This window comes from Gasterosteus aculeatus, chromosome 17 (assembly GCF_964276395.1).
Source record: "Gasterosteus aculeatus chromosome 17, fGasAcu3.hap1.1, whole genome shotgun sequence".
Taxonomy (NCBI): Eukaryota; Metazoa; Chordata; class Actinopteri; order Perciformes; family Gasterosteidae; genus Gasterosteus; species Gasterosteus aculeatus.
In genome coordinates, this window is record NC_135705.1 from 5,792,093 (window position 1) to 5,814,870 (window position 22,778).

Genomic DNA, 22,778 nt, shown 5'->3' on the forward strand with positions numbered 1-22,778 from the left:
TTTTGATAAATAAACCTAATTTATAATACATTTTACCAAGAGGTGTCTAATATAGAAGACCTCTGACTCCAGGGCGGCGTTTTATGACAAGTGCACCTAATAAACTGTCCACTGAGTGCATGTGATGTAAAGATCTAAAATAATCAGCCTAAGAAGGAACCAAACACTAACACAACCATTTCTTCTTGGTTAAGCAAAAAGAATTTGGTTTATGTAGAAACAAGCAACGTTTTCAACTGGATTCCCCTCTTCTTCAAAAGAGTTAAAGCAAAGATGAAAAAAGAAAACAAATGAATATATCGCACCGAGAATCGCCAACTTCTGAACATGTATGCAGATGCTACTGGCAGAAAAAGCTATACGTGTACAGTACATATATATATAAAATATAAATTCTGAAATATATTTTATATATATTAAATTGTGTTAGGGATCAGGCTTCTAATACACAGCATTAAGGTGGTGTGTCTGATTATCTTTTTTTTTTTTTTTCAAATCCTTTTATATAAACCAAAGTGTCAAAGCAAAACAAACAAATTAAGGAACGAACAAATGTGGGGTGGGAGGCAGAACAACAACTAAGCAGACGGACGTACTTAAAGCCACAGACGAAAGGCCTCCGCCCCGACCCAACACCCCTCCCCCAGGGGGGCGAGCCAGCACGGACGAGGTGGGACGGGCCCGTGGCCAGCTGTACAGCGCAGTGAAACATAACTTACATATTAGCTCTTTTTTTCCTTTTTTTTTTTTTTTTTTACACGTACAGTCGTGATCAAGGCACAGGGATCTTCTACAAGTTATTGGTTTTTTTTCTTCTTCAATAAAGTTGTACAAAATAATACATTTTACAATCTGTACAAGAATTATAGTCCAGCAGTAAAATAAAGACAGAAGTACTTAAAGCGGGACTGGGGGGGGGTGAGAGAATTATACGAATGGTGAGGGGACGACGTCGTGTGGAACGAGAAGAGGGACTGATGAGGGCTGGAGCGTGAACGTGTGTGTGTGTGTGTGTCTGTGTGTGTTCCAGGTAAAAATGTTGCATTCGGTTGTGATATTAACTTTCTTTTTCTGCAAGCTTTCCTTTTTGTGTTGTGATTTCCTAAGTTAAAGCCTCATGTATTGAGTAGCTGTGTAACAGCAGCAGGGCGGGGTGGATGTTAGTGTGTGTGGCCGCAGGTAGGGGGGTTTTAAACGGTGCACAAAGGCAGATCACACAAACAGTGTACACCAACACACAACAAGGGGGAACAAAAAGTGGATTTGTGTCATTATAGGACTATATATCTAAATATATACACATACATGTATAGATATGTATGTATATATATATAAATATCTATATATAGCTTGTTTTTTTTTGCACTGCCTGAAGTTCACTGGTATGCATGAATGAATGCACTGTATGCTATTTCTTTTTCTTCTTCGGCCCTTCGTACGTTGGTTCCTTGAAGAGCAGCTCACGCGTGGTCCTATGCTAGAGTCACGCTCGCGTCCATAGGCGGCCTTTAGCCAGTTAGTCCATCCGTCCGTCTGTCTGTCTGTCTGTCCGGGAAACAAAAACACTCACAGCCCTCCTTGGTATCAGTTTGCCACCCTCCACGTCCACGGTTCCCTTCTCCCCCCCCCCCCCCCCCCACCCCTCCGCCACCTTCAGCACGCCACGAATGACCTCGTCTCTCTCAGAGTACATGATTTATTTCAGCCTCTAACAACTGCTCAAATCAGAAGGACTTAGTTTTTAAAGGCTCTATGTGTGTTTGGGTGATATGAGACATCGGAACCTATCTAAGCGCTCTGAATGGCTTTAGTGTGTGTGTTCATACATCAGAGAGTGAGTGAGCGCTGACAGGAGGGATAGCCTGCACTGAGGGATTCCAGCTCTGACCCTCTTCCGTGGGTCAACATGTAGCCGAGTGCAGCAGTCAGTGCTGGCTGACGGTGCGTGAAAACGTTAGTGTTTCTTCCAAAAGACAAAAAAAAAAAGAAGCAAAGTCTTTCCTCTGTTCTGGTTTTCTGAACCGGGTAAAGTAGTGTTGCATCAGGATGAAGTTGAACTTGAAGTGGAGGGAGTGATTGGCTAACTGGTCGTGGGGGGGGGGTCTGGGTGGGGGTAGATAAGTCGGTCAGTAGGTGCGAGTCAGCTGGACGCCGCCGCCCATCACAAGAGCTCGTACTGCCGAAGGTGCATCCTCTGTATGATGTCGCGACAGTCATTGAAGACGCGGCGGATGTTTTCTGTGTCCACGGCGCAGGTGAAGTGGGGGTAACAGTAATGCCGCCCGTCCCCGCTGGCTGTACTGATCCTCTGGAAAGTAAACACAAAAACACAGGATAAGTTATTGTTGGCACATCGGCGGACAACCAAAGAACTGTGACGTATTGCACACTTTCTGTCCAAGAGAAAAACCCAACAGCTTCTTTGGCTTCTTCATTTTAACTGATTCTATGAAAAATGGAGGACACCCTTTTTTTGAAAGTCAAACAGAGGGCTCGCTCAGATGTCGTGGACTAGAACCACATCCATGTAGTTCAGCTGTTAAAACAGCGAAATGTCAGATTATGTCTTCAGTTTAGGTTACCTACACTGTTCTGTGAACCCAACAGGTACATTTATCAAGATAATATAAAACACAGATAATGGAAACGCTGAAACCTGAACTTGGTACATACCAGAAACTCATCCCGAATGAAGTATTTTGCCCTCGTGACTCGGGGGTCCTCACCTGGCTCAGGTATTGCTGTTGAACAGGGAGAAATCTGGTCACAATAAAGTCATTTTTTTGCCATTAAACGTGTTGTTCTTCCTGGTTAACAGGAGCTACGAATGGTAAAGTTAGCAAAGACATGATTACTTACAGAAACCGTGTGGCTGACATTATTTGTAATGGCGGTTATTGTAGCTCAGTAACGAAATGTAATGTGCTACAAAGTCCTGGTGAAGATGGAGCTACGTGTTGTTTACCAGATCAGTTATTACCACAAAAACAGGCATGTTGTTATTATTTATCATATCAGTTTCAACCTCTTACCGTCATCGGGTGTAGTGTAGCGTGCAAACTCCGGAAAATACTCCTCAATCTTAGATTTGCCTGCCAACACCTTCTCAGCGAGCAGGTCCTGTTTGTTCAGGAAGAGGATTACCGAAATGGTCCGTAGCCACCTGGGGAGGGAGATGAAGATGGAGTTCAGAGACAGATTCCCACAAAAAGACGTTTCAGGTCTGTTGCTGTAGAGCCCCGACGGTTACAGAGGCATGATGCTTCAATAGGGTGGGCCGGAAGGAGTTCTGGAACAAGAACATTTTGTAAATAGCATTTAAGCGACACTGTGCTTTTAAAGTGCACTTAAACTAAACAGAAACGTCTCAATCCGTTACCCAAGAAACATTATTTTTGACAGAGGAAAATGAGCAGCCACAAGAAGATCTTCGCTGTAGAGGAAAAATAAAAGGTTCGGTCCGAACACAACAAGGTGTTTCAGTTCTTTCGATGATGAAATATTTTCAGATTTCTTTTAGGCACACTAAAGTCCCCACAATGAGGGAAAAGACAAACCCCAACACTAGCGCGTGCGATCCTAACCGGTTGTTCCAAATGTTCTTGAAAAGGTTGAGGGCTTCCTGCAGTCTGTTGGTCTGATTGTCTTCTCTGATCACCATGTTGTAGCTGCTACTCGCCACCACAAAGATGATGGCGGTCACATCTGTGTCACACGCAGACAAAGAGGCAAACACTCCTGATCAGGTTTACATCCGCAAACAAAGACCTCTGGCCGAACTAGAACAGTTTTGTTTTACAATGAAGCAACTCGAGCTACAAAAAACGTACCGTTAAAACACTGAATCCATTTTCGACGTTCATCCCTTTGACCTCCAACGTCAAACATGCTGCGAGACAAGAGGTTAAAAGTTGACTTTGCATTGGGAAAACAGTGAAATGTGAATCACGTGAAATAAGACCTCTTTAACCCAATAAAAGTAAAACATTTCAGGAAAAAAAATAATAATTTGTGATCGGTTTATTACTCGATCATAAATTAGAATTGCTTTTGTAAACCAGACGGTGTGATAAATAAAATTAGTGGTAACTCACTGGAAATTGACTTTGTCTATTTGAAATCGTGTCTCAAAGATCCCAGATGTCAGCACTCGGCACCGCAACAGGTCCTGAAGGGCAGAGACAGAACCGGACAGCGTTAGATAGTTTACGATAAATCAAGAAAAGGGTTCAGGCATAGGAGAGAGAGAGAGAGAGAGAGAGAGAGAGATGTCAGGAAGATGGACACAAGATGATAATAAAAGGGGGTAACAATACTAAATACAAAACTATTAACAGAAGCATATAAAAGGAAAGAAACTCAACTCTAAACTCCAATAATAGACGGTTTATCTATATTAAAGCAAACTTTGAACATTCAAGTCATAGAATATGCTTTGTGTCAAATATAACAATTTGAGTGAAACAGATTTTTTATTAAAAATTTACAGTTTTTTGATTAATTGATTAATTCATTATAGTATTAGATGTCAGATAGTTTCCATGGAAAATCCCACCCAATAGCTCTGTTGAGCAGTTTATTCACCCTCTGCCAATTCATCCCAGAGTCTGCAGGCTGTGTCTAAAATATTTGAGATGTACCAATTTTGACTTTTTCCCTCCTGGATAAACAAAGTGAACAATTAATCTACTGTCAACATGGTTGATATTTCATTTAAATCCAGAAAATTGTTTATTGACGGACTTTTTTAGCACTACAGAGCAGATTCAGTGCTTGCATATGACACAGCAAGAGTGTGTGTGTTGAAGATCTCACCTGATCAGTGGGTGTGTAATCACTCTGCCTGACCACATCGATCCTGTCCAAGAAGCTGCAAAATGAACAGAAAAATACAGTTCAATTTAAACTGCAGCTGCTGCGCTGCAGGCACATAAAACAAAAGATATGCATAACTCAGTAAAACATCAATATTTCCACAGGTTGATTGCATTCACCCCCCCACACACATTGCCTTATGGTGTGAATTATCCTGCTGTGGTACATAGGGAGAACAGTGTGCCCCCCCCCCCACACACACATTACGTACATCCTTGTGCATCAGTGCAAGCAAAACAAAGATGATGACAACGTCTGTGAGCGGCCACCAGGGGGCATGTTTTTGAATTCACTGTGAGTTCAGTCTGAGTCACCAGCAGCAGCAGTTTGCTCTGTCAAACCAGAGGAGCCTCGTCAATGGAGCCGCTGTAGTAATACTTGCACAGGAGGCGAGGTGTGTGTGTGTGTGTGCGCACACACATCGATATGTATGGGCGTGGGCGGGAATGCAGGCCCACATGGGCATCAGATTTGCAGAGCGCTTACCCAAATGAATGCTAATTGTTCCGATGAACTGGCCTACATAACCGCTGCTTTTAAAGGTGTGTGTGTGTGTGTGTGTGTGTGTGTGAGAGAGTGAGAGTGATCTGCTCATGATGACTGTATCCAGGTCACCTGCTGCAGATGTTTGTCTCACTCCAAACAGGCCAAGAGAAAGATACTTTCACTCAAGCATCTTGTCAAGGAAACACAAGAACATTCCTCTCAAGCATCCCGGGCTGAGGAGGAACAGTTCTTAACTGCCCCGCTTGTCCCGACGCGTCTCTCGGGTGTACAGGACAAAACATCACGCACAAGGACGGACAGGAGCTTCTCCGCTCAGATCGTAGAGATATTGAGATAGAGAGATAGAGAGAGCTGACCCAGCGACACAGAGGGGAATTCAATGATAATCTGGAAGCAGCAGCTCTCATTCGTGTCCCACCGGCCTGCATCGAGCACTGCTGGTTTTCCCACAACAATCCTCTGAAAGGAGAAGCAGCGACACGTCAGCAGACAGAGAATAATATACAGAGGCCCTCGCGAGGCATCGGAGGATCGGCCCAGTAGAGTTCGTACCATTTGCTGCATTTGATTCTCTTATCAGGGATTATCTCCCGTTTACACATTTATTTATTTTTTTAGCATTTACAGAGAAGGTGCCTGCAGAGGGTCGGAGTGAAGTCTGCTCATGTGTAATCGCGGGAGCCCAACTTTTGCCGCATGAATCCACAAAATACAAACACAATAGGACACATTTGTAAAATGCATTATTACGGGAGAGAACGTTAAAATTATTACCGACCACAAACGAGTTATCGTTGTGTGTGAACGACCAAAAAGAATAAGAACATAATCTCCCGTAGACGGTCGTGGTGGATTAGGCAGGAAAAGTCTCAACACACATTTATTTACTTAGGTTTTCTATTTAACAATTCACTTTTCTGACGGGGTGATTAAATAAGCAGTTATCAGACAACCAGCAGTACTAAAACTCACACAATTAAAGAGTTAGTAGAGAAGCAGAAGAAAGAAAGGTGGTTATTTTTTAGAAGTGCCTTTGATATTTGCTTGAGATTCACTTGGGAACATAAAACATTGAGGCCTCTACAAACAATATTCAAATAAAAACACGTAAAGGGTCAAACGCTCTTCGCATGCGTCGACCCACTGAGACCAAACAGCGACGCAGCTGCAAGCGATACATCTATTTATTTTTAAAGAAAGGTTTCTAGCCATATCTTCCAGTGAAGGTGTGCCCCCCTCATTTGAACCCTCCCCCCCCCCACTGTATTGACTTAATAAAAAAACAGCTTTCATGAACGTAACATTCCGCCTCCGAGCTGAGGCGATAATTTGCACAGAAAATGACACATATTTAATGGCCGAGGTGAACGTTTACACGGTGGACTAATGGCTAAACTAACAAGCAGATACTCTGCGTCAGGGCAGCGCCTCCCGACTCCACTTATTCATTTCCTGTAAGCCTGCAAACGGAGACAAAAGCGCTCCTCTCCCTCCCCGTTTGATGCTCGCACGGCCTCCCCGCTGTGACCGATCGCCCCCCCCCCCCCGTCCCGGCCCGGCCGTCCTACACTGGAAAGGCGAGAGACGCTCGCTAGTTTGCCGCCTCTCCCCCCCCCCCCCGCCCCAAAAGGTATGCAACCCTCTCTGAGAGAACTAGGAATGTGGCAGGCAGGGGTGAAATGTGACAAGAGGGCTGCAGGTAACACTGAGAGTAACATGTAGGGGGGGGTGGGGGGGGGTCTGCCAAAGCTACAGCGTTGGACTGGACGCACAGACTGAGGAGTGGAAAAAAAATAAAATTAAAAAAAATAAAAAAAAAGAAGAGAACGAATGAGACTGAAAGAGAAACAGAAGAGGACAAACAGTTTGAGGGGGGGGTACAAAAGACACACAAACAACCTGCATGCGACAACATCAACGCTGCGAGGGCGACGGGCTCAAACATGGCGGCCGTCCGCAGAGGCCGAAGTCTTGTTTATCTTACGGCTGCGGTCGGAGGCGGCGACGCGCCCAGGACAAACACGCTGCTCAATTTTTAGCAGTTCTTCCTATTAATAGTAGCGCCAGTAATAACCGTGCCCAGTAGGTTGAGCTAAATAATAGTGGCTGCCCCAGTAACAGAGGGGTCTGCGGCGTAGGAATAACCTGAGAGGGTTATTCTGGGGTGGCAGACAGGCCGAGTTAAACTCTGGATGTACACAGTGGACTCCTGTCTGGCGAGTGGAAATAAGTAAGTAAGTATATTCTGATCTTTTTAGGGCGCGTGTCTCTTAGCTACAGCCTAATTTTAGGCATGGTCAACAATAGTCTGGGGTTTAATATAGGACGCACCCAAAATGGAACACGTTATGTGTGCAATGTGTATTATTATTTTTATGTTTTGTTGAATTAGATGAGCCTGGACACTTTATAATCAAATACACAAGTGTAGACTACATGCTCGAAATAAACTTCATTCAAATTTCTGACGTGAAGAATTTCCCAAATAAAAAAGACGAATAACAAAATGTACTTCTTGTTATTCATGTTCAAGTTTCTTCCTTAAATAGACAGTTCTCAAAATACTTGTTGTTTACGTTGCCTTCAGACACTCAAAATGACTTTGACTGTGATTTAGTATTTTCTGTAAATAACACAACAATCAAACAGAGATGTTTCCATGCTGGAAGAATTTAAGCAGCGTACCACAAATCTGATAACCCCATAATGCATTAATCCATCCTGTTAAAGTGGCAGTAGGACAAAGGATTACCCAGATTATGAGCTAGTTTACATGTTAGCTCTACCAGGGATTAGGCCGCTCAGAGGACTCGTCAGGCCTCCACGCTTACAGCGGCACGGAATTGTAAGCATAAAAAATATTACAACACAAGAGGACTCAAGTTACTGATCATTTAAATTTTACCTCACCTGAACATTTCAATTTGCATTTTTGACAGGGTTCATACAAACAAAGACTATCTGGGGACTTTTGCTCTGCATCTGAGCAACACACACACACACACACACACACACACACACACACACACACACACACACACACACACACACACACACACACACACACACACACACTAAAAATTCAACAAAAAACTTACTTTCATATTCAATTCATGTTTAAAATTTGCAAAAGCTAAAATCATCTCAAATTCAGAACTGATCATAAATAAGAAAAACTAATACTTCTGTCAAACTGAAAATGAAACTGGCTAAAAAGCTCAAAATTAAAAGATGCAATTGTATATTGTTACATCCAGAAACTTAACGAGAAAGAGGGTTAAAAAAATAGCAACACAAAATTTAGACCTTCTTGTAAAATATCTGTGAAAGGAACCTAAAAAGAATTTACTACAAATGTCACAGAATTATTTATATGTTTAAACTGCAAATCAGAAAAAACAGCTTTAACAAACTGTTCTCATAAAAAACTGTGCCATCAGTGTGAAGTATTCACGCTAAATTGTAAATTCAGGCTAAATTAGTAAATCAGAAGCCGAAGCTTCACAAGGCTCCTAAACACCAACTCATAAAAGTCAGAAAATGGCCTCGGTGCTTCTACAACAGGGGAAAAGATGGCGCGGGGCTTCGCCGCTTCTTCAGACGTTAACGCCTGAGATTGCGAGACGACCAAACCAAAAGGCTCCGGCAGCCGATCCCTAATCAAACACACATCCAGCACGAGAGGGAGGGGGGAGGGAACAGGGGGAGAGAAAGAGGAGGAAAGAAAAGAGAGAGAGAGAGAGGAGGCCGTGTCTGACATTACAGAGTTGCTCCAAAAATAGCTCCCTGGCGCCCTGGCCAACAGCTTGGTTGTCATGGCGACAGAACCACAGGCGCTATAAATAGACAATCGGCTCCAGATCTTGTGCGACTGGAAAGAGGCCAGAAAAGGGGGGAGAGAGAGAGAGAGAGAGAGAGGAGAGAAGAAAGGAGGACGGGTAGAAACGGGAAAAGAAGGAATGACAGAAGAGGAGGAGAGAAGCAGAGCGAGCAACAAAGAGATACAGAGGGACAGAAATGCAGAAAATGAAGTGGGATAGAAAGGCGGAAAGAACAGGAAAAAAAGACAAATTAAAGAAGGGAAGAAAGGCAAAAACAAAATAAAAAAACTACTATGCTTAACGAAAGAACCACAAAAGAGACAGAAGAAATGATAATTAAACAAGACAACAAGTAGATCACGGGGCGGCACGATCGCCTCACAGCAAGAAGGGCCTTTCTGTGAGGAGTCTGCATGTTCTCCCCGTGTCTGCGTGGGTTCTCTCCGGGTTCTCCGGCTTCCTCCCACAGCCCAAAGACTCTCTGCTCTGGGGATCAGGTTGACTCTAAATGGCCTGTAGGTGTGCGAGTGTGAATGGTTGTACGTCTCTGTGTTGGCCCTGTGATTGGCTGGCGACCAGTCCAGGGTCTCTCGTGTGCAGGATAAGCGGCGTGAAGATGGATGGGACAAATACATCAGAAACAAAAACTGAAAAACAAGTTAGTAAGTAATAGTAAATGAATAAAGTAATATTAAGTGAAAAACCAAGATCAATATGAGAAAGAAAAAGGACACATTAAGGACCAAGAAGAAAATGACAGAAATCTTGGAAGGAACAATACTAAGACTAAGAACAATAGGAAGAGTAAAAGCAAGGGAGCATTTAGCAATGAAGTAATGAAACAAAAAATGACACAAGAACATCTTAAAGAAAGATATAAAAACACGAGAGAAAAAGAAAAATGGGCAAATAGTGGTTGAAAAAGCTCTACTGTGAACAGCCGCTGATCATCATCAGCAACACAATGACTGAATGATTCACTAAATCCCAAAGTCCCGCCCTCACTTTTGACACTACAAAAGTGGACCAGACTCTCTTACACACTCAGACGCTTTTAACATCGGCAGCCTTAAAACACATATTCAGAATCCTGCCACTCCAAATATAGACAGTCATCATCGAAGGCACAATCAAGTGAAAAGTTCCTAATTATGCACCCTAACTTCAATCAATGGGCAGTTGTTGTTGGGGAGAAAGACAACAGTTTGTCTGAAACCGCTCACAACAGGATCTGAAGTATGCGAGCTAACTGGGTCATGATTTCTGAGAGGAGACATTGCCGGCGAGGTTTTTTTCTAAAATGTATTTTAGGCACTTTGCGCACCACAAGGCGAGTGCCATCTAGTTCCATTTTATTCCGACTGATATCTCCAACATTCAGCTTCCCACGACAAAACAATATGACTCGATAGTTCTATTTTGATAGATTATATTCTATAATATAATATTCTATAATAGCTGCTTAGTAGAAGTAACAAATTAAAACGTAAGAGTTTTTTTGTGTTAAAAGTGGGCCCTCCTGAAGCCTCGGGCAACCTCACGGTGACAACTAGCAGTACTACTTTGAGAAACAAAGATTTAATATGGGGGGGCGGGAGGGTTATTTCAGGACAACGTTGACGACAAAGTACAGAAACCAGAGAAACAGGGATCCTCTTTTGAGACATAAACCCGTTCACCTCATCAACCACAGCAGCATCCTTGGAAACAAACTGTGACCATATGTAGGGGCGGGAGGTGTTGATGAAAACACACACACACACACATCAGAAACACATCGTTTCGGAGCATGACGGAGCAAAAGCAGCCAGGGATGCGTCAGTGACTTCCGTCCCACCGGACGCTGACGGCTCAGCATCACTTCCCGTCAGCTTCTTCACCGCTCCGGTTTGTTTTCATCACCACGTCGGATGACATCATTTGCGTGTTCTTTGTTTTTGCTAAAAAGGAAGAAGGCGGGGACGCGCGGGGTTCTCCTGACTTTCCCCCTCACCGATCCAAGGTTGACATTTTCCTTTTATGCCAACAGCCTTCATCAATAATGCCGACGTTGTCGCTCACCAAACACACTCGCTCATTCTTTCTCCTCCTGCAGCCCGCCTGGGTTAAAAATAGCTCTCCTCTCTCTCTCTGCTTCTCCGTTTACATAAGCACACAGAGGGGGGAGGGGAGCACTTCCGGTCCGGCCACCCAGCCCAGCATCTGATCCATAACACTGGGCCTGCTGGGTGTGGGAGAGAGGAGAGGAGAGGAAAGGAGGAGAGGAGAGGAGAGGGGTCCCGCAACGCAGAGAAGACCTCTTTCCGTTTCAAATCGGTCTCGATAACCGTTTTTGCTTTCAATCGTTCCGTATTTCCTTTAACGCAGATTAGAGATTAGAAATTAATGTATGAGGCAGAACTTGTCCAATTTTTCGCCACCCTCGTCTATCACTTCACGACCACACAGATTTATCTTGGAGACCCTTTGGAGGGTCCGGAGCCATAGGTTGGGACCAACTAAACCTGGTTTGCCCGGCTGTCAGTATTATATATGTCACTTACAATACGGATCATCAGTATTGTATATGACCGTTTTGGGCAGAGTAACCACTTTTAATTTCAATACTCGAATAACATTTTTGAGGTGAAATGAATGTTCCTTTCCTTGAGTAGGAGTCTGAATGCAGAACTTTACCTAGTGGATCATGTTAGTGGTGTAAAGGATCCTCCCGCTTCATGTGACCACCGCCTTAGAACAGATCAAACAGGAAGATAAGACTAAAAAAGACTAAGACGAAAGAAAGCTTGGAAGAGGAGGGAGAACTGACGAGGAAGGTTTGGGAAACGGAAGGGTTTTTTTGCGTCTCATCACACACCGAAATTGACAAAAGTCAGCAGAGCGACGCCCACATCGCTATCATTGACCAGAGACACACTCACACACACAAACAGACCAGTGGGTCGGTGTCTCAGCCGTTTGGTAGGACTGCTGACTCAACTTCACTGCGACCTCATCGGAAACGCTATTTGTTGACAAGTATCGCTCCATACGAGGATGTCCAAGGATGAACCCAGGGACGGTCTCCATTCTCCATTGTGCCGCTTTTAGCCACGTGCTACCGCTAGCATGATAACATGCGCACAATGTCCCCTCCAACATGAGGTTTCGCCTAATGTCTGCCATGCTTAGCATCTCAGTTTAGCACGTTAGCAAGCTAACATTTGCGCATGCGTTTGAATTCAATTGTCTTAGTGAGAAAAGGGAAGTCCGTCTCAGCGTCGGCCTCCACTTACACGTGGATGCACGTTTAATTGAACATGTGAAGGTGAGAAAAGGGAAAGGAGGGGGGCTTACTACTGCGCGCAGTCGATGAGTTGATATTCGTTGGACCTTTCCCAGCAGGCCCGCACGCCCTCGTCCTGCCAGAGGATCTTTGTATGGTCGTAAAACTCCTGCAGAGCAAAACAAGAGGGGTCTGGATCAACAGCACAGCAGAACTAGAACATAACACAGATAACAGAGTCAGACTCTCATTTTAGGATCTCTGAGAAAAATAAATAAAGAAATAAAGAAAGACACAATATCAACAGCTGAAGGAGGCGTGTGGGCATCAGAAAAATAATCATTGCAAATAGCAAAAGCTTTGTGTCTTATATTTCTCTGGGCTTTCAGAAGAGGAGAGATAAGTGGACGAGCACTGAACACATTGGGCCGTGATAGAAACTAATTAAACGACTTTTCTTTCTCTTTTCTACCATTATACAAAAAATAATAATTTCTGGTACTTTGTAGAGAAGAATGACTGATGTTTGTTTGATGAGGAAAATAATTAGCGAGTCGCAGCCTTAAAGAGGATAGAAATGGTGACGTAGAAACCCGCGAACAGACGTTAACCACGGCGCCTTTCGACACACAACAGGCCGTCGACCGCAAACGTCGGCCGATGGCCACGTGGGGAGCGGGTCGGCGCGACGCCCCCCGGCCGGCGTGGTCCTCCGGCAATGGCCGGCTCGGGGAGGAGAGGAGCAGCAGACGAGAGGCAGGAAACGGAGGAGTTCAGAGAGTTCAGGCGGAGAGCTTTGTGCGGAGACAAGGCTGGGCTGTCCCTGTGCGGGGGGGGGGGGCTATCTCCTCACTGCCATCTACAGAGGGTCACGTACAGCGCGGACGAGCACAGATACGGCATTATGAGCCGTGGAGTGGAAGTGCGTAGCCTTAAAAACACTCCATGCTAACCGAGCGGAGGCACGTTCCGAATGACGAGTACGTTTGGAAAGATTTAAAAAAAATATTAAAAAAAAATGAAACGTGAGCAAGTACGAATTAATTTCCACATAATGAAGCAGTTACTTACTAAACAGCAAAAAAAGTTCAGTTTAACTGTTATTTGTGTCCTTTTTGCTCGTGTTTTCATTCATCCTCTTCACTTGAAATAAAGGCCTCAATACAAATCGGACTAAATGTAAGAAAAAAAAAAGGCAGCCTGAAGTGGGGTTGCTGAATTTTAAAAAAAACTTTGTTGAGTTTTTTAATAACATTGACTATACCGACTACACTAGGAGCGCGGACGATCGGGTAATTCTTTTTCAAGGCGATTTTTTTGAGGATTTTTTTTTTTCCCTGTGAGAATTAAAACTAAACGAATTACCGATTAGAAACGAAGCTCAGGAGGAAATCAAGACTTTGGAGTTTCATTCCAGGCCTCGTGCTTATTTTTCCCTCCCTCTCTTCTGAAGGCAGAGTCAACCAGTCCGACTGGTTTCCATTAGGCCCTCAGGCCGGGTGAGGGGGAGCGGGTGGAGTAGGTGGAGGAGAGGCTGAGCCTATTAAATAGTTTTCAACTGTATTCTCCTTCCTGAGCAACCACCGACTGACTGGGTCGAGTCAAAAGCCAAACCTTTCGGCCTTCTTCTTGTCTATTCAAACGTTCCCGTGTTAGCAACAGAAAGCAATTGAGGTACTGGTTTCATTGCAATAAAGTTGGATTAATCATCTCAAGTGTGATAGTTTAAAGCTACGAATCACTTATTGAACCTGTGAAACATTTAAATCTGCAAACATATTTCGAACCACCAAATCAAATCAAAGCATGAATTTAAATTTACATACCCCAGTAACTAAGTCAGGTATTTGGAAAAAACATTTGAATTGGATTAAAATTTAAAATGAGTCTCATTTATGAGAATTTAGACGGCTGATTATGGGCTTTGATTTGAATCCTGAAATTTAGCAAAACTTACCTTTTTGTAAGAAGCAGAATATGACTTATTGAACAATTGTGTTTTGTTTAACAAGCAGTCCAAAAACCCAAATCTTTACTCATTTTCGTCATTCTGCTTAAAAAACTATTACTCAATCACCAGAACTGTCACGAAATATTTTAGCCTTCAATCAATTCATCACATATTTGACCGATTGTCTCAGCTTAATCAAACAACTTCATCATAGTTGGTTTGGTCTTGTTACCATGAGTGCAGTGAGCCTCTTGAGGGACGTGGGACGCTCAGGGGAGGAGGGAGGGGGGGGGTTCCCTCTACACGCATTTAGGGTCATTACACACAATTAGCGTAAATAGGCTGTGCCTCCCAGGTGAGAGGCTCATTCAATTGACAGCCTCCCAAGCGGAAGCACACCTGCGAATTGCTGAATCAGCAGGTGGATTTCTGAAAAGACCTTTAACGGTCGGCATGCAAGCCACCGTATCAAATCGCTTCCAAACGTGGCCTCTGGTAATAGAAGGTATCAGTTTGATCGGCACAACATAGACTGACTCCAGCTGACGTGTGCAGGAGTTAGAGAGTCAAACGATCCCGAGGTGGTGGCGTGAAACTTACCGAAGAAAACTCAAAATCCTTCTGGAGGACTCGGTTGAGGACGTATTCGAAGCGGCTCCGGTTTGCGGGACAGGCTATTTGGCAAGGCGGTGTCAGCGTTGTCATGGCGGCGACTATCGTCTGGATGGAGGGACAAGATTCATCACACAAGTTCATTTTGAAGGTTAAGCAATGCCTGAAGTCATTTTTTTTTTAAACAAGTTCAGGAAGAAAGTTTTTTTAAATTGGTAGTCTAATGAGTTTTTAACCTTTTTCTTTAGGTGCTAAATTGTATTGCTTTCTTAGCTCAAATTTTTGCAGCATAGAATTAGAGGGAAACGTGCAACAAATCATTGAAAATGGGCCCAAAGATGAATCTCTTACCTCTATAGCTTCTTTAATGTTGTTTTTAATATCGTGGATTTTCTGTTTTTTCTCCCTGGGAAGAACCAATAAAGGTTATTGTTGTGCACTCAAAAGCATTATTTAAAAGAACACAAATGATCCCCTCAAGGAAAGAAGGTTTGCTCTAATGTTAATAAAATGTGATTATTTCTAAAGAAAAAGAAAAAAAAAGAAAATCCTAAATAAACCAGAAATATATGTGCTTATAAACTAAACCTGGATTACATATATATCCATTGTTGTCATAGTGCCAACAGGTTTGGGTCGGAATTCTCTGTGCAATAAAAAATGTGTCTTTGTCAGCCTGCAGGTTAATTACATCAGACACGCATGAGTAAGTAACTAAAGCCAACGCTGGCTGTACATTTTAAGGTGTTTTTCTACATCCAATATTAACTGACCCACCATGAAGTAGGATCTAATACATTAGCAACTGATATGCCGTGCGTCATATTGTCAGTTTATTGTTGCAAAGACAAACACTGACAGCACAGCACACTTAAGTTGATGCAATCTGCGGGCTTCGACCGATATCAGCAGAAAAAAGGTCTGACGTTACACACGTCTATTCAGAAACCAGACAAAAGGCAAGCGTGACAATTGAAAGTAAGATTTGGCACCGAAATTCCCCAAATGAAAACAACCTGAGAGCTGCTGACACAATCCTGCATGGGGGGGTGGGGGTGGGACATTATTCTGAGCAGAGACAAAAGCATAGCAAATAACACGCATGTTTCCTTTAAGTGCAGTGCGCAGTATATCTTGTCAACATTACAGCCGCCTGCATTCCACAGGTTGAGCAGAAGGATTTCAAATTAAAAGCACGGATAAATGTGTTTGGTTTTAAGTGACTTCGGCAACAAACAAAAAAGTGCCAGTTGCTGCATCAAAACTCAAGCCTGAGATATCACCTTTGAGAAGGTATTCATGTTGGGTGTTACTGACATGATGTCTATAACTTGATGAATCAATATCATCTTTTGGGATGACGCTTTGGTCAAACAGTTATAGCCGATCGACAGGAAAGAAAATGGGATAACTGTATTTATATTTCACAGAGAGAACTCTGTATTAGAGTAAAAAAAAGCTTGCAACGGGAATAGTTTTATTTGTTTTAAATCATTCTGACTCAAAGTAAAAGGAGCCAGTGATGCCGGTTTTCAGTGTACTTCACAAACTAGCAAAGAAACATCATCGATGTGATCGTTTCTTTAAGGGAAGGACATGGTTGAACCCAAGAGTGGTTTCAGCGAGCTTGCCTTGTTCCTTTATTTCATTCAAATTGACAAAAAAAAGAAAAAGGAGACAACATTTCCTCCATTTGGACCTCAACAATCACCCCTTTATCTCCCCCCTGCCCTCCCCCTCCCTCCCCCTGCACACGAGGGGGAAATCCGGACCAGGTGAAACCTTCCAGGCCCAAACAGGCCGACTGAGGCTTTCCACTGTGGACAGTCGGTCTGCGAGGAGCAACTGTTCCACCGCACCAAAAATAAGCACAGGATGATGCTCCTACCCCAAAACCCCTTTCTAGGAAAAGCATGATCAAGAATAGAAAAGAAAATGTCACTATTGTTTCCAGTGCGTCAACATTGGATCGCGTTTTAGGAAACTCACAAGGCAGGGAGGCTTCAAAGGACCCAGGGCCGTGTTTCCACGAAGAAAAACCTCCAACAGATAAAGCCTTCTTCTTGTGTCACGCCAACTTCGTATTTACTCAAACACCAGAGACAAGACAGACATTGGCACGAGACGTTTGACTTCGGACTTCATGTCGGATAGCCTTTTTTATGGCGAGAGTCTGTCCCTCCATGCCGAAACGAACGCAGGGAAAAATAAATATTTGTTTACCAGCCTGGTGACCGGATTATATATCAACGTCATGTTACTAAATAAGAGGACAAAGGTTCCAAAGGAAAGTTGCATTACACTTTTGAAGCTAGGATTGGGAGATTGGTTTATACCTGGTTACTGTTGGTAGTGATATGGTCATCATGACGATTAGAAGACAACACTGTCCAACGGTTTATGGCAGTGTTCGTGTCTTTAAAGAGCCGTTCCCTTTCCCAATGCTCGGTCCTGTTTGTCTGTTTTCACTCACATCCTTTGTTGAGGACAAAGTTCCGAACTAACAGACTCATTCGACGGTCCTCGCTGACTGAAGCAGACCTGCATGCCGCCAATATTACTAAAGGTCGGTCCTCGCATGTCATACCTTGTGAAACCACCAGCGGCCCTCCACAAAAAACTTCAACATCAAGGTATTTGCTTGAAATATATTTAAATTTCTGATACTGTATCACCCAACAACTCCTAATTAGCAATTTCTCACCTACGGTGTGTAAATAAAAGCGACCAAACTGTCTGCGGTGGTTTCGTGGCTAAATGCGCGAGCGATTGACAGGAGTAGAGAATAAAACATGGTGGGTAACCAAACACTTACTCTGCGTTGAAGCCATTAACGTGCAGTATTCGCATCTGTTTGACTATCGTGCTTTTCCCGGATTCACCGGCCCCTGAAAGCAGAAAAACAGAGTGTTCATTAAAGGTTGTGTCATTGACTACTACCCTGAGGGTTTAGGTGAAGTAGTTACTCTGCAGATTAAGAATCCACATGATGCAATTGGGAATATTAACATTGCTGAAGATGAAACGAGTGGTCCTCAAAACTTTTTACACATATAAGAGAACAACAGTGTGTAGTTGGGGCCCCTCGTTGCATACGTCTGATCATTGCTTGCAGATGAACCATAAAGACATTTCTCCTCTAAACTGACTGTTGGATGTCTGAAAAGGTCAAACTAGCATTTCATTAAGAAAGAAGCAATGACAAGAGAAAAGTCCCACTAAAAAAAAAGAAAATGGAGTAAAGTCGACCAACAGTTAAATGCTGCTGATGCACTTTTGCACAACGTCATGGATTTTATGTCAAATGAACTCTTTGAATCCAAACATTTCACTGAGAATAGTTGGGTGGGAGGTTGAGTGGAAGACTTTAACCTGCTTCCAGATGTGAGAGGGGACGAGGGCAGGAAGAGTCGGCCTGACTAGTAGTACAAGAGGAGCTTACGGTATTGTCCCGTATCGTGTTGTTTCTAAGAAGTGAGATGTTAGAAGTGAGCCTTGATAAATACTTTCAAGAATCAGGAAAATGTTACTTTCAATAAATAAGGCGCGATCAATTACGTTAGAAGCTCACAGATGTTTGTGAGCAAAAGAAGAAAAAAAAAAATGTCCTTTGCGTGTACTAGTAGCATGAGCAGGACGGTCTATCGAGGGGAAGCCAGTAATCCGAATAGTAAAATCCGAATGTGCCCTCTGCCCTGCAAGAGGCTCGGCAGCACACTGGCCTTGGCTTGGAGGTTCAGACTCCATCATTAAATGGAGGCCCGGACGCCTGTTGGTGTGGCCTCTGCATGCTGCCTTCACACAAATGGCTGTCCCTCCTCCCCCCCGCACCCCCCCCCCCCCCCCCCCGTCCCGGGTTCTGAGATCACGCTCCGCAGCATCTTGCTTTTCAACTGTCCCGTGTGTCGGGGCCCTGTGAAACCTGGTGGTGTAGTGACATCACGTCATTGCATCATATATTGATGGCTCACTGTTATAGCAGGCAGGAAGGAGGAGGGGGGGGGGGGCACATTAGGTACCTTTTTTTATCCACAGGTGAAAAACACAACAAAAAACACTGGTACAGTTCTGCAACACTTCAGCACAAAGTGCCCCCCCCCCCCCCCCCCACACACACACACACACACACACGAATGGTATTGGTTTTAGAGAGACCTACCTAACAGCAGCAGCCGGTGAGTCGCCCGGTAAATCTGTTTGTCCTTTTGGAGCTGCTTCTCTATCTTTTTGTTGGCTTCCCTCTGCGCCTTCTCCTCATTGCGTTGGTCTTCGGTCTTACTATTGCCCAGACAGCCCATCTTCCCCAAAACCCACTGATAGGTCCAGGGTGGGGGGAGAGAGGCAGGGTGGCTGGCTGGTTTGGTGGGGAGGGGAGGGGGGAGGAAGGAGGGAAGGAGGGAGGGTGTTGATCAGAAGAAAAGTCAATCAATCCTAAATTCCTAGACTGGCTCAGCAGACGAACACCTGGCTTAAAATGGGAGACATTTACGCCGTACAAGACGTACAAAAACCGGTTAGGCAGAAGACGGCCGGGGCCCCCACCAGGCTGTGGCCCGACGGATGTGGCTATTAACTGGCAAAAAAAAAAAAAATCAAAACCCCCCCCCCCCCCCCAAAAAAAATCAACAAGAGATCCCTCCAAAGGGGAAATGAAGCGAGACTAAGCAGAAAGCAGCAGAGGCTCTCTGCCGCCCTCTCAGAGGCTCGATCCTGGTGTCTTTACACCGTAGATCCGCAATGAAGTCATCGGCGGCGATGGCGGAGAGTGGACGGGAAGCGGCCGGCCTTGGGACGTACATGAATGGACGTCACCGGTTCTGTTAAACGTGCTTTAACAATTTAAATAATGACGTTTTAAAAAAGATAAAAAATAAACATTTGCTTTCCTTCAGGTTAATGTTTAATTGTCTCAACAAACGTCTCCCTCGGAGCCCCTTTTCAGCACGCTGCCCATTCAATGCGTTTACACTTACAACCCCCCCCCCTCTTCTTCTTTAAATGTATATTCCGAGTTATTAATTTTAGGGGGTTGTTTGCAAACCAACTAAGCGAACCACATCACAGGGCGGGTGTGAATTTTTATTTTTTAAATTACTCTAAAAATGACGGCATTCTAATCACAACCGTCTCTAAAATATATTCTACACCTTTTTTGGGGGGGGTGTTAGGGAAAGGGAAAGGGGAGTTGCAGTCGTTGGTGTTAGCAACCTTATCAATAATATCCTGGGTTTTTTCTTTAGCCGATGACAAAATTATTTCCTCTCCCTTCCACAGATGCTGATGCTTTTTTCTTTCTTTTTTATAAATCGTCGGTTTTGACCAGACCCCAAAAAACACAAAAAGGCCTCTTCTCCATCCCCCCTTTTCTTTCTGTAACGTTAATTTGTATTTCTTCCTCACAATCGGAAAGCTTGTCCGCGGGAGCTCGTGCAAGGTTTTCTTTTTCTTTTTTTTAGCAGTTGCACGTCCTTGAATATTAACGCGATATCCAGGTGATAGTCGCAGAAAATCCGTCCGTTATTCCCCCGTTCGGCGCAGGTAGCCGGCGCCCGCTGTCAAAGTCTCTCGGCGTTTTTTTTTTTTTTTTGGTTGTATTCCCTTCGAGTCCGTGTGGCAGATTGTGGTTACATGTGCATGACATACATGAACATACCGCGGTGTTTTCAGTCACTGGTCCAACGGCGAGACATTAGGCTTTTTTTTTTACCGCCGACAGGCCGCGTCTGCTCCGGTGGACCGGTCGGGGAAACGAGAATCGTTTCTTTGCGGCGTTACTCTGAATTATTTTGACCCCCTTTTTGCTCAGAGAATGGCACATTGAGGGAGAGATAGCGCTGAGGAGGTGGGGTGGGGCAAACGGCTCTCACGGAACCCTGGGAACGAAGAGGTGGCGTCAAGCTGCCCGTGATGACGGTTTCAACTTCCGGTCAGGGCTTTAGAAAATAAAGCTCCCCCAAATATCCCACGTGTGGTCGTGACAGTGATAATACTAATAATAATTAGAATAACGTTTATTTAATTACACCTGTGAGGAGCATGCGACTAAAAGCGCATCGCGGCAAATCACGTAATAAAATACATATATGAAAATTGTTTCTCCACAGCTTCTTAAGTTCCATAGGAGTTCCTATCTCTCTTGTCTTAAACCTAGTGTGAAAAACAACTGACAAACCTAAATCATTGCAGACCTGCTGCAGACCTGTAGACAAAACACAGGATCTAAAATCCAAATCCAACTTCTATTCTCTAAGAAATGGTTGAAAAAAAGTGACCAAATACCTTTCTACCATTTCTGCTAGGACATTTTGGCTTCTGACTTTTTGGGATCCGTTGCAATGTTTGAGTTGGTTCTGGCAAAAAAAGAGAGTCTCATTAAAGTATTTATTTAGATGACCTACTTCTTGAAAAGTATTAAAGAATGTCGAGAATAACTGTACTTGTTTTGTACAAAGTACAAATGCATCAATAAACTGTGCACAATCATTCAGTTTGGTTTCAAATATATATTTATTTATTATTGTTATTATTACAACCGATGCTATAAAGAACTCATATGTAACTTGTCTCATTCAACAACAATTGTACAGCAATCTAACAATACAAACCAATATCTGTAAGTATAGAGAGAAATAATTTACTGACAAAATCACAAATTCCTATAAATCCATTTAGTTATTAGTCCCGGTTACTTTGAAACCCTTTACATAACGTAATTCAGTAGCATATACTTCAAGGCAACTATGAATGGAAACTCACATATAATAAACGCTGGTCTTACCATTTCTTGTCAACGCTGACAAAAAGTTGTGCTTTAAGTTTGAAGTTAAGCTTAAAGTACTTCTTGTTTCCTCCTTGCTGCAGCTTGACGCATCTGGAATGAGGCAGGCTCGGATCACATGATCGCCCGTAGCGTCATGAAGCGGAGGTACAGAAGGGGAGAGGCGCCCTCTTTGAAGCAAAGTGATAATCAACCTATACACCAATACATTTATCAATGACGCTAAAAAAAACTATACAATAGGATTTGAAGATGTATTTTAATCAAAACAGTAAAGGCCATCGTATACTTTCAGCAGCAACAAGAGACTTCAAATGCTTGTATTGATTGATGATTTTTTTTTTAAGTTAAGGATAAGCTACTTCCAAACAAGCATTTCCATGCTCTTATTTATTATTACAAATATATTTCTTAGAATGTTTAAGAACGACTACCCCTCTTACGCTTGGATTTAATACCATTTTAATTGAAATGATATTAAATCAAATTCCTTTCCAACTTTGTCTCTGCTTGGATTGCTTCATGTGGATGTGGATCTTTAAACAGCTCCCTGTGAGCTCTCGCCTGAAAACCCTTGTGTGTCAAAAATGATACGACAAATACTCCATGGAACACGCACACACAAAACATCAATCTCCCCAATTATGTCCAAACGAAAGGGAGAGAAACTCAGGGCGAAACACAGGAAGGTCATCAATTACCAGTAAATACTACAGGGGATTTGTGTTTCCCTGTTTGAGTCGCTTTATAATGTAACATGTCAAAAATGTGTTTTTGGAGCAACGCCTATCTGTATGTATAAAAGAACAGCAATGCTGTTTAAAAAGAAGGCCTGGTTGTCTTTCCGGTGGCTCAGTTATATTATATCATTAGATTTAAAATAAAACAGTTTGAATAAATTGACAAATAGCCACTTTATTCACATGTAAGATCCAAACAAATGATTAAAAAGAGAAGACGTGGGATTAA

General features: G+C 43.4%; 1 protein-coding gene across 3 annotated transcripts; it reads right to left on the reverse strand.

Annotated features, from left to right (window-relative positions):
- Window positions 1–178: 178 nt before the first annotated feature.
- Window positions 179–20,936, reverse strand: LOC120835150 (guanine nucleotide-binding protein G(s) subunit alpha). Of its 3 annotated transcripts, none has more exons than XM_040203779.2 (13): window positions 20,685–20,936; window positions 19,191–19,385; window positions 17,847–17,919; window positions 15,383–15,437; window positions 15,020–15,139; window positions 12,540–12,637; window positions 4,816–4,870; window positions 4,095–4,168; window positions 3,831–3,889; window positions 3,585–3,705; window positions 3,033–3,163; window positions 2,674–2,741; window positions 179–2,308 (listed from the first exon to the last, which is right to left on the reverse strand). In XM_040203779.2, the coding sequence occupies exons 2-13, from the start codon at window positions 19,327–19,329 to the stop codon at window positions 2,162–2,164; spliced, it is 1,140 nt and encodes a 379-aa protein (XP_040059713.1). In that variant the 5' UTR covers window positions 19,330–19,385; window positions 20,685–20,936; the 3' UTR covers window positions 179–2,161. The 3 variants fall into 3 exon arrangements, with proteins under 3 accessions (XP_040059713.1, XP_040059711.1, XP_077947875.1); XM_040203777.2 differs by having other exon boundaries at window positions 1,085–2,308; window positions 3,558–3,705; XM_078091749.1 differs by lacking the exon at window positions 20,685–20,936 and adding an exon at window positions 20,432–20,570 and having other exon boundaries at window positions 1,085–2,308; window positions 3,558–3,705.
- Window positions 20,937–22,778: the final 1,842 nt, after the last annotated feature.